Source organism: Sminthopsis crassicaudata, chromosome 2, assembly GCF_048593235.1.
Source record: "Sminthopsis crassicaudata isolate SCR6 chromosome 2, ASM4859323v1, whole genome shotgun sequence".
In the NCBI taxonomy this organism is placed as follows: Eukaryota; Metazoa; Chordata; class Mammalia; order Dasyuromorphia; family Dasyuridae; genus Sminthopsis; species Sminthopsis crassicaudata.
In genome coordinates, this window is record NC_133618.1 from 356,416,685 (window position 1) to 356,429,049 (window position 12,365).

The 12,365-nt window shown below is 32.0% G+C and overlaps 1 protein-coding gene across 3 annotated transcripts in view; it reads right to left on the reverse strand.

The window, feature by feature from the left end:
• SMAD5 (SMAD family member 5) overlaps nucleotides 1–12,365 on the reverse strand; it is a 44,174-nt gene that overhangs the window by 7,835 nt on the left and 23,974 nt on the right. For all 3 annotated transcript variants that reach the window (XM_074290866.1, XM_074290867.1, XM_074290865.1), the window contains exons 3-4: nucleotides 12,033–12,284; nucleotides 3,896–4,015 (exon numbers count right to left, since the gene is read on the reverse strand). In XM_074290866.1, coding sequence (XP_074146967.1) covers nucleotides 3,896–4,015; nucleotides 12,033–12,284 — 372 coding nt within the window. The remainder of the gene's footprint in view (nucleotides 1–3,895; nucleotides 4,016–12,032; nucleotides 12,285–12,365) is intronic.

The window sequence follows — 12,365 nt, forward strand, 5'->3', positions numbered from 1 at the left end:
TTCGATTTGAGTCCATTCCCTTCTCTTTTGGAGGTGGATAACATTTTAACATTTTTCACTATGAGACATTTGGAATAATTTGATTATTGAACTGATCAGAATTGCTGCTAAATCTTTCATAGATTATCATTACAATATTTTTGTAATCTTATATAAACTGTTCTCCCGATTCTGTTCACTTTCCATTCTTTCATATAAATCTTTCCCAAGTTTTTCTGAAATCACCTCCATCATTTCTTATAGTACAACGGTATGCCACTATTTTAATATTTTATAACATTATTTAACTATTACCAATTAATGAACTTGCCCTTCAATTTCCAATGCTTTTACCACCAAAGAAGTGCTGCTAAAAATATTTTCCTTTTGGGATATGTCTAATCAAGTCAAAGGGTATGCATAGTTTAATAGCATTTAGGCATAATAAAAATTGCTCTCCAGTTGAATCAGTTCACAATTTCACTAAGAGTCTTCCTAATTTCCCATATCCCCACTGTCATTTGTCATTTTCCTTTTCTGTCATTTCAGTCACTTTGATAGGTGTAAGGTAGTACCTTACATTTTAATTTGCATTTCTCTATTAGTGATTTAGAGCATTTTTTTTTTCACATGGCTTTCTTCCTTTATCAGAGAAATGTGCTGTAAACATTTATTTCCCAGTTTCCTGCTTTTTTCTAATTTTGGCTACATTGGTTTGGTTTGTGGAATGTAATCAAAGTCATACATTTTTACCTCCTGCAAAATTATCTTTTTTTTTGTGCTCATGATCTTTTCTCCTTTCCATAGAACTTTTTCCAAGCTCCCCTAGTTTGCTTATGACAAAGACTTTCTAAATCATGTAATCATTTTGAGTTTTTCTTGGTACATAGTATGAAATTTTGATCTATGCCTGGTCTCTGTCAGATTACTTTTCTACTTTTCCCAAAAGTCTTGTGAAATAATGAGTTCTTATTTCAGTGGCTTATTTCAGTTGCATTTCTGATCTCTAGGTCACTATTTATTTGCTTCTGTATATAAACAGTTCTGTTTTATTTCCTATCCAATGCCAAACTGTGACAGTTGCAGCCTTATATTATAGTCTGAGATCTGGTACTGCTAAGGCACCTTCCTTCACATTTATTTGTCCTATTGAGTTCATTAAAATTCTTGACCTTTTGTTCCTCTGCTGAATTTTGTATTATTTTTTCTAGCTCTAAAATTTGAATGGTATGACATTGAATAAATAAATTTAGGTAGTTCATTATATGAACTTAGTCAATCCATATGCAATTAATATTTCTCCATTACTTTGACCTGTCTTTATCTGAGTGAAGAGTATTATGTAATTGTGTTCACACTGAATACAGTTACTTGTCTTGGCAAGTAGACTCTCAAGTATTTTATAATACTTGCAATTATTTTAAAATGGAATCATCTTTCTACATCTTCCTGTTGAATTTTGTTGGCAATATGCAGAAATGCTAATAACTTTAGGGGATTTAATTTATTGTCTACAATTGTGCTAAAGTTATTGTTTTGACTATTTTTTTTAGTTGACCTCTAAGAATCTTAAGAATATTATCATATCATTTGCTAAAAGTAATATTTGTTTTTCCTCATTGCCTTTGCTTATTCCTTCAATTATCTTTTTCTTGTCTTAATGCTATAGATAATATTTCTAGTATAGTACTGACTAATCATGTTGATAATGGACATCTCTGTCCATTACCTTTGATCTTACTGAAAAGGCTTCTAGTTATTCCCATTATAAATAATGCTTGCTCTTGATTTTACATAAATATTTTAAGGAAAGTTCAATTTTGCTTTTTAGTATTTTGTTGTTTTTATTTTAAAAAGAATTGAGTATTTCTCATTTATGGAGGACTGATACAGACATATAATTTTTTTTTTTTTAATGACGTGGATAATTATGCTTATAATTTTCTTAGTATTGAATCAACCCTGCACTCTTGGTTTAAATTTAGCCTCATTACGATTTCAGGGAAGCGAAATAAGCAAAACCAAGAGGTCATTGTACATGGCAAACAAAATTATACCATGATCAATTCAGATGGAGTTGGCTCTTTTCAACAATGAAATGATTCAGACCAGTTCCTATTTTCTTGTGATGAAGAGAGCTATCTAAACTCAGAGAAAGGGCTGTGGGAACTGAATGTGGTTTACAATATAGCATTTGCACTTTTTGTTGTTGTTTGCTTGCATTTTATTTTCTTTCTCGTTTTTTCCCTTGATTTGATTTTCTTGTGCAGCAAGATAATTGTATAAATATGTATGCATAAACTGAATTTAACATATTCCTACCATGTTTAACATATATTGGACTACTTACCATCTAGGGAAGGGATGACTAAAGGGGGGAAAATTGGAACACAAAAATTTACAAGAGTTAATGTCAAAGAATCATCCATGCATATGTTTTGGAAAATAAAAAGTTTTAATAAATAAATAAATAAATTTAGCTTGGTCATATATGTGATATATTGCTATAATCCCCTTGCAAATTTTTATTTAAATATTTCTGCATTAAAATTAATTATGGAAATTAGTCTATAGTTTTTTTTTTTTTTTTTTTTTTTTTTTTTCTGTTTTTGCCTTCCCTTGTTATTTGTCACAAAAGGAATCTGACAAGACTCTTTTACCTATTTTTTTCCAAACAGGTTTTAGCATTAGAATTGTTCTTTGAATGGTAGAATACATCTAATTCTGAGTTTTTTCCCTTAAAGCTCATCTATGTCTTGTTCAATTTCTTTTTCTAAGGTAAGAGTTATCTAATTATTTTATTTCTTCTATTAATGTGGACAATTTATATTTTTATTATTTATATCCATACAATATCCATCCATTTCAAAAAGAAAACTTTCAAACATTTTCCCTAATGTAACATGCTGGTTATTAGAAAAAGGAGAGTTTTTTTAATTAAAAAAAAATTTAATTCAAAAATGGGTGCATGCTAAAGTATACTTAAAACACTTGGAAGAAGTCTTGCACACTTCTTGAATCCTAAGAGAATATTAAATATAAATAAATAAATAAACAAATATAAAAACATAGTACAAATAATTTATTTCTAAATATCAAGAAATAAATTACAATTAATGATTTCTACAGAAGTACCAAATACAAATTAAATTTCCTGTGAATATCAAACCTAAAATGTGGATTATTTTGTGAAAATGTTTGTAACTTCCATAATCCAAATATATTTTTCCCTTCAACCTTTCATATTTGAAAGTTTTACTTATTTTACTTTACTTTCTAGGTTTCAGTAGTGTTAAAAATTTTGCCTTGATGCCAATGAAGTTAACAGGCAGCTTTATCCGAAAGCTATCGAAACATGGGCAGAAACTTCTAGAAGACGGTACTTTTGGTACTCACTACTTATTTGATATGTTCTTAATATGAATTAAAATCTAAAGTGTTTACAATTAAACACACACACACACACACTCTCTCTCTCTCTCTCAGTAGACCACCAAGGAACTGAGTGTGGCAAAAAACATTAAAACATTAAAAAATGAAAGTTTTACTAGCTATCAATTTAAAAGAAAAAGGATTAAGATGTTCAATGTAATTAGTATTGCTGAGAGGCAGAATAGATAAAAAGCTGATCTTAAGAGTCAGGAAACCTGGGTCCAAATCTAGTCTTTAATATGTAATAGCTTTGTGACTTTCCGCAATCACTTTATCTCTCAGCATCCCCTAAAACTAAATTACAGAGCATATTACATTCTACACTTATATAGTTTCTTATCTCAATGAAATCACAAGTTTGGTCCAAAAATTTAATCTCTTTCTCTCTCTGTCTCTGTCTGTCTGTCTTACACACACACACACACACACACACACACACACACACACACACACACACACACAAGAATTACTTGTTTATTTTTACCTCTAGTAGATATATTTGGCATAATCTGAGGAATCATATTATTGCTTGTATCCATAGATTGAGAATTATCTTGGCCTATCTGGTCATCAGGAGGCATATAAGCTGGAGGGGGAGTATCAGCTATAAACAAAGAAAATAAAATTAATGAAGCATTCATAAAGGACAGCTAAAGTTTGAGTTTTCTCTAAAGTTTTCAAGGGAGCATATATGAATTATTCTTAATGAAAAAATACCCAGTTGATTTTACAGAGAAAGCTTACCAAATATACAATGTTTAAACAAATATCAGTAATTAAAGGCAATATAAAATCATGAATGAGTCTGGCAAAAAGGGAACATTTTATAGTGCAAAAATGAGTATGATAAAAGACAAACATGGGAGAAATTTACCAGAAGAGATTAAGAAGAGGTATCAGGAATATACAAAAGAAGCAAACAATTAAGATCTTAACATCACTGATAACCACAATAATGTGGTTATTGATCTTATGCCAAATATCCTGGAGAATGAAGTCAGTGCATCTTAAGGCAGCATTCCAACCGAGATACTGAAAATTCTAAAAGATGCTACCTAAAATATTATATTTAATATATTAGCAAATTTGAAAAACTCAACAGTAGCCACTGGATTGAAAAAGATCTGTTTGTGTACCAATTCTAAAGAAGGGAAATGCCAAGAAATGTTCAAATTACCAAATAATTGCACTCATTTCACATATTAGCAAAGTTAGACTTAAGATTCTACAAAAGTTAGGCTTCAGCAATATGTGAAACAAGAATTGCCAGACTGGAAAAGGAGTATAAAAAGGGTGTATATTGCCTTATTTATTTAACATACGCAGAGCACATTTTGTGAAATGTCAAGCTGAATAAATCAAAAGACAGAGTTTAGTATCTGGAAGAAATATATCTCAATCTTCAAATAAATCTCAGATGTGCAGATGATACCACTCTGATGGCAGAAAGTACAGAAACATTCCAAAGAAAAAAAAGAAGAGCAAGAAAGCAAAATGGCTATTTGATAAGGCCTTAAAAATAGCTGAGAAAAGGAAAGCAAAAGATAAAGGAGAAAGTGAAAGATCTGCACAAATACAGAATCCCAGAGAAAAAGCATGGAGAAGGTTTTCTTAAATGAGCAATGCAAAGAAATAGAAGAAAATAATAGGAAAGACAAGCTCTCTTTAAGAAAATTAGAGCTATTAAATGAGTGTTTCATATATAAAAATAGGCACAATAAAATACAAAAAATGGTAGGTACTGAAGAGGAACAGAAGAGATTAAGAGGGGGCAATAACACATTAATAACCAAGATCATGTGATTAATGATCTAGAACCAGACATCCTAAAGAATGAAGTGAGGTGAACCTTAGAAAGCACTATTAATAATGAGGATAGTGGAGGTGATAGAATTCCACCTGAACTACTGAAAATCCTAAAAGATGTAGTGTTGCTCTCAATATGCCAAAGAATTTGGAAAATTCAACAATGGCCAGTAGAGTGGAAAAATTCAGTTTACATACCAATTTTAAAATCGGGCAATAACAAAGAATCTTTAAAGTATTGAGCAATTGTGCTCATTTCACATGCCAGCAAGGTTACTCTACTCTTAAAGATTCTACAAGCTAGGCATCAGCAGCATATAACCTGAGAATTACTAGAAGAGCAGGCTGATTTTTAAAAAGTCAGAAAAACTAGTGACTTCATTGCTACTAGTAGCTGGGTTATAAAGGAAGCAAGAAAGTTGCAAAAAACCACTTATTTCAGCTTCATTGATTACATTAAAGCCTTTGACTTTATGGTTCACAGCAAAATGTGCCAAGTCTTCAAAGAGATGAGTACCAGATCATATTATTTGTTTCCTGAAGAATCTGTATGAGAACCAAGGCTTAGCAGTTAGAACCAACATGTGGCTGGTTTAAGACTGAAAAAGAAGTACCACAAGGCAGTATGTTGTCACCATATTGATTTAATTTCTATGTAGAGTATGTCATGTGAAATACTAGGCTACAAATAAGGTTGTCAGGAGAAATATCAACAATCTCAGATATGCAACATACTACTTTGATGGCAGAAAATGAAGAGGAATCAAGAAGTCTCTTGAGGGTGAAAGTATAAAAGTTGGCTTGAAATTTAACATCAAGAAAACAAAAAAAACTAAGATATTGGCAACTGATCCCATCATTACTGGCAAATAGAGAGAAATGGAAGCAAGTGTCATGATTTTGTATCCTTGAGCTTAAAGATTATGGCAGACAATAACTGCAGCCATTAAATTAAGAGATAATTGCTTCTAGGAAGAAAAACCATGGCAAATCTATGTAGTATATTAAAAGCAAAGGCATCATCTTGCTGACAAAGCTCCTTATACTCAAAGATATGGCTTTTCTAGTAGCTAAGTATGGCTATAAGTCAGGGGAGCTGCAGAATTGATGGTTTTCAGTTATGGTGCCGAAGAAGATTTTTAAGAATCCCTTGAGCAAAAGGAAATCAAATCAGTCAGTATTTAAATTAATCCAGACTATTCATTGGAAGGCAAAATACTGAGGCTGAGTATTACTGAAGCTGAGGCTTACTTTGGCCACATAATGAGAAGACAGGATTCACTGAAAAAGACCTTGATGTTGGTAAAGATTGAAGACATAAGGAAAAAGGAGGTGGCGGAGAATAAGATGGATCGTGTCTTGAAAATAAACAACAAACATGAACTTGAACAGACTTCAATAAATAATGAAGGATAGAAAGACCTGGTGTGCTATGCTTCATCGGATCACCATCTTTGCTATAGATCAGATTATGGGCAAAAGATTCCTTTATTTTGCAAGCTTTTCTCCTAATAATCTATTCATAATATTTAGAACTACAGCTTTTCCAAATTAATTTGAAGAATAGAGATTATCCCATCATGAATATATTTCTGCAGGGAAACTAAAATGTTAAAAAAATGACTATCAAATAATTCTTTAAATGTGTATACATATATTGGACTTAACATATATTTTTTGACATATAACGTGTGGGAAGGGTGGGGGGAAGGAGGGAAAAATTTGGAACACAAAGGTTTTGCAAGGATCAATGTTAAAAAAATTATTCATGCGTATGTTTTGAAAAAGCTTTAATAAAAAAATTAATGTTTAAACAAACAAAAAGACTATCAAAAAATTTTTTTTCAAATGACTTTCAAAAGCATTCAATAACTTAAAACTTGTATCATTAAATGTGTCCATAAAATAGTGTTATCAGTACAATTCCCTCAGAGGTTCACTGTAAGAAATCTTAAGGAATTAAAAAGCAAGTTCAGTTATAGTTCACTTCTTACCTATAGTAATAACCAGACTGCTGCTAATATGTAAAAGATCTAAGTTTTAAGGTTTGTCAGTTTAAAGAAAATCAATATAAGGAAGTTATATTTAATGCCAATGGCATCTTAAAGCAACAGTTTGCTCATTTGATGAGGAAAGTGTACAAAATGTTTTCAGACAGTATAATTCATTTAGGAATTTAATAAAAATTTTATCTTTATATGCAAAAAATTATGTTTTAAAACCTATACATGTTAAATATTCCTGAGAATATCCCTCATTACCACAAAAAGCGCAGATAAGTTGAGGGATAGAAGAAGAATCATTTTAGGGCTCTTTCAACCATTGATTACTCATGTCAAGGAACCATTATCCTTCATACTCTTTCAGTGACAGGATACCTCCAGGAAACCTATCTTCATTTTATCCATACTTTTTTTGTTCAGTCATTTCATTCATGTCCAACTTCATGACCCATTTGGGATTTTCTTGACAAAGACAACTAGAGTGTCCTTTCCTTCTCTAGCTCATTTTACAGATAAGGAAACTCTGAGGCAAACAGGGTTAAGTGACTTGTCCCACAACTAGTTAAGTATCTGAGGCCATGTCTGAACTCAAGAAGATAAGCTGTTGACTCACCCCAGCACTGCATCACATAGCTACCTACACTGCAAACTTATACATTTGATATTTCGTTAAAATGACAGGGCATAAGTCCTTATAAAAAAATCTATTATTTTGGGTCTGATGACCACAATCTCATCCTAGTCACCAGTCATAAAGCACTCTATATCAGAAGCTATTTATTCTTATCTCAAAATGCTTTTGAACCATCAAAACATTTTCTTAGCACTGTGCCTAGCACACAGTAAATATTCAATGAATTTATTATTCATTCTTCAAATGCTTCTTCCTACCCCCAATTTAGAAATAAAGCATAGTACAACTTTTACTATTTGGCTTTGTGTGAAGAAAGTTTAAAAAGAATTTAGAGAGGGAGCTAGGTGGCACTGCAAAAACAAAGCCAATCAGGATGACCTGAATTCAAATGTGGTTTCTGACACTTAATATTTCCTAGCAGTGTGACCCTGGGCAAGTCACTTAACCCCAATTACCTCAACAACAACAACAAAAAATTAGGATCCTCTTTTTTAGGATTTTTTTTTTTAAACACAGCAATATTAAATGTGCCTTATTTTAGTTTAAATGTAATACCACTTGCACGTTATAAAACCGAAAGCCTGATTTTCCTTTTGACTTGTGAGATTAGAATCAAGTCAGCCATTATAAATCAACAAGCATTTAATGAAAAAAATCACTACAGGTAGGGTCAAGTGAAAGTTTTTGCCTAATGGGAGAGATCTGTTCTTATTTGTAAGCAAAGAAGGGGTCAGTAAATAAAGGAAAATTTAGGGACAATGAGATGGCTAAAAAGACAAGTTCCTAGAGAAGACAAGAAGAATGGGATCAAGGACATTAAGTAAAGCATTTATGTTATTAAGGAAAACAGCCATGTGACATAATCCTCAAAATGAAAAAAAAAAGTTACACTTCTAGAGTAAAGGAGAAATTCTTAATATTTACAATAATGATGAAAGGCTTACTTTTCACTTGGATTCTGGTACAGAGAAAAAGAGTTTGGATAACAGTTATTAAAGCAACAAGCAGCAGTACTTATCACACACATTCTATGCAAAATGTTAGTCATTATCTTTATTGGAAAAACATTACTAGTTCTCATAAATCATTCAGACTTAATATGTAAAAACTATATTCACAGCTGAAAGGTAAAGATCTTAGAGAAGGCATGTATTAGACATCAACAATTTAAAGGAAACACAACTAAGTCATTAGCCAGAGATGGGAAGATTATATATCTTCACTGTTCCTGGTCCACAATAAAAATATGTTATTAGGCTCTAATTTTTATATGCTAAGTATCCTTTAAGTGTAGTAACTTGGAGATATGGTACCACCATTCTATTATCTATGGTATTCTTGTTCAAATACAGCTTTCATACTTATTACTAGAGCTTAATTATACTTCAAAGCAGTTTGGGGTGACTGAAAAAAATCACTGAATTCAGTCAGATTAAAGTTTTTTTTGTTTTTTTTTTTCCAATTTACTGTTGAGAGCTGGAACTTTGAAAAAATACTTAAGATATTGACAGAAGGGTGCTTATAGTTAAGCACCTATTCAGTGTAATTGATGAGATGATTTTCTAGTTCTAGCACATAGTGTGATCCTCCAGATAGCTTGCCAGGACATTACATTTACTACCTTCATAACTTTGGACAAGTCATCTTACCTTTCTGCTTTCTTTCCTAATTCAAAATGTCATATTCTACTTTCCTCTGTTTAATGTTCCTTGGTCACAATTCTAATTAGTTCAGTTGTGTCCAATTCTTTGTGACTCCATTTGGAGTTTTCTTTAGCAGAGTCATTGAAATGGTATGCTGTTTCTTTCTCCAACTCATTTTACAAAAAAGAAAACCGAGGCAGACAGGATTAAATGATCTGCCCAAGTTCACACAACTATTAAATGTCTGAGGACAGGTTTGAGTTCTGGAAGTTGGTATTCCTGACTCTAGGTTTGATGTGCTAACTATTGTGTCACTTGATTGCTCATACATTCTAAAAATCCAAATGATGCTTGTTTTTAATTTTGAGGTCACAATTCTACCCATTGTACCTAAATCTCCCTATGGCCACATCCACATCAAGATATTATCAACACCTGTGAAATGTTTATCCATATCAATATATAAAGCTTGCTATGGAGTAATACATATGTATATAGATAGATAAATATATAGATATATATCAATATATAAAGCTTAATAAGTAATTGGATTATAAAGAAAAGAATACTGAGAACATCAGAAACCAAACACCTTAAAGGCTACAAGAGATTAAATTATATAAAGAAAAAAGTTGAAGCAGTAATTTATATATTTATTAACAACTTTAAATGTCTTGTTGAAACCTTTTTAAGAGAAAGGCATAAATCTGTGGCTGAAGCATCTCAACTGTATGTTTTGAAATTTTAGTATAAATAGAAAGGCTCAATATAATTTTTAGGGGAATAGGATGATAATAGTCATTTAGTACTTACCATGTGCTAGGTACTGTGCTAAGCATTTATAATTATTATTTCTTTTGATTCTCCTAAGATCTTGAGAGGTAAGTGCTATTATTATCACCATTTTGCAATTGAAGACATCATGCTTAATTGAACAATTGGTTTCAAATCTTATATAATGCTGGAATCTTATATAATAGATTATTATTTTGCTTTTCTACTTTGATAACTATAGAGTATATACTAAATAAAAAATTTCTATCTCAATTATCTTGTTACCTATAGACCCATTCTTTTTTTTTTCTTTTTTTTTTTTTAAGACCCATTCTTTTAAATATTATTTACCAGATCAAAGTGTAGACAGGGCTAATCAACCTTGACTCAAACAGATCATAAGAAATTTGTATTTGAAAACAATTTTGTAGAGAGCTGGAACTTTGGAGAAATATACTTGAAATAAGGTGTTAACTCAGTGGAATTGATGAAATAATGATTCTCAAGTTCAATATATATATTTAGTACTTAGCATGGTGATGTAATGGCTCTCTAAGTTCACATGTGAAGAGTATGCTGTAATGATATAATTAAGAAGGACTGAAAGATAGACATTCTATCTTTGACCAGCCTTGTGGTGGCTTTCCTGCCTTCTGCACTAATGGGGAGACTGGTTGAGATTGGCTGAAAGTCAAGACTGGGTCAGACTATGACAGAAAACTAGTTCACAAATTATACAATTTAAGGTTTTGCTTTTGTTTATCATTGTTTTCTCCCATTAATGGAAGGCAGTGATAAAAAAATTCACCTAAATGAAGGTCCTAGCCATTTCACTTTACTGCCAATATACACCTGCCTATTAACACATGTAGTAAACAACATATAATTGGCCTTTCAAATAATATACTAATTACTCTCACTATTCAAAGCAAATTATTTTACCAAATATCTAAAAAAAATATAAAAAACCTACTGCTTTTTTTTTCCCCCCCTGAGGCTGGGGGGGGGGGTTAAATGACTTGCCCAGGGTCACACAGCTAGGAAGTGTTAAGTGTCTGAGACCAGATTTGAACTCGAGTCCTCCTGAATTCAAGGCTGGTGCTCTACCCACTGTACCACCTAGTTGCCTCAAACTACTGCTTTTTAAAAGCCAATTTTGAACAGTATGAAAACATAACTATTTCATAAGCTCATAACAGTAAATATCAAAGGTCAAACATTTTATGACCATTTCTTAAAAGTCATCATGTGTTAAATTTACTATATATATTACATATTGGTTTTTTTGGGGGGTGGGGTTGTGACGTGACTTGCCCAGGGTCACACAGCTGGGAAGTATTAAGTGTCTGATCCAGATTTGAACTCAGGTCTTCTGGCTTCAGGGCTGGTGCTCTATCTACTACACCACCTAGCTGCCCCATCTTACATAGTCTTAAAGAAAAAGAAAATTGCAAAAGATTCATAGCATCACATAAAACTCTTCTTTCTATTCAAGTTGTTTATGGAAATATTCTGTCTACCTTCCCTGACACATCCTTATCCTCTCCCTCTCCTCAGGGAATTTTTAAAATTCAGATTTTTTTTTCTAAAGGCAAGAGCCAAATTTAATATTTCTGAAATGAAAACTATTCACTTCACAAAATAAAGTTAAGTCTAGCTTTCTTGGCTCACATAAGTCCTCATGATGGCAAGTGGCTACTAAAAGAAATATCTGTAGGGTGATTTGAGATTTGGAGAGATCAAATAAAATTAATTTCTTACCTGGGAGTTGAAATGGACTTCCTGGTCCAGAACTGGCAGGAGAATTAGGGTATGTGCTGCTAGCTGGAGAAGGAGGATAAGGGCTGTTTGGTGATAAGGGGAAAGGAGTGTTGTTGGGTTGCTGGAAAGAATCTGGAAATGTAGCATTCTGTGGCATATGTGGTTCATTGTGGCTTAGATTCCTGAACTGAACTAGTAGGCTGTGTTGTGGATTGAATTCACTATGTCGAGGCACTAATACTGGAGGTAAGACTGAAACAGAACAAAACACAGTTGTCAAAAATACTAAAATAAATACTCAACATATTATCATTGTCACTAATATTAATATTA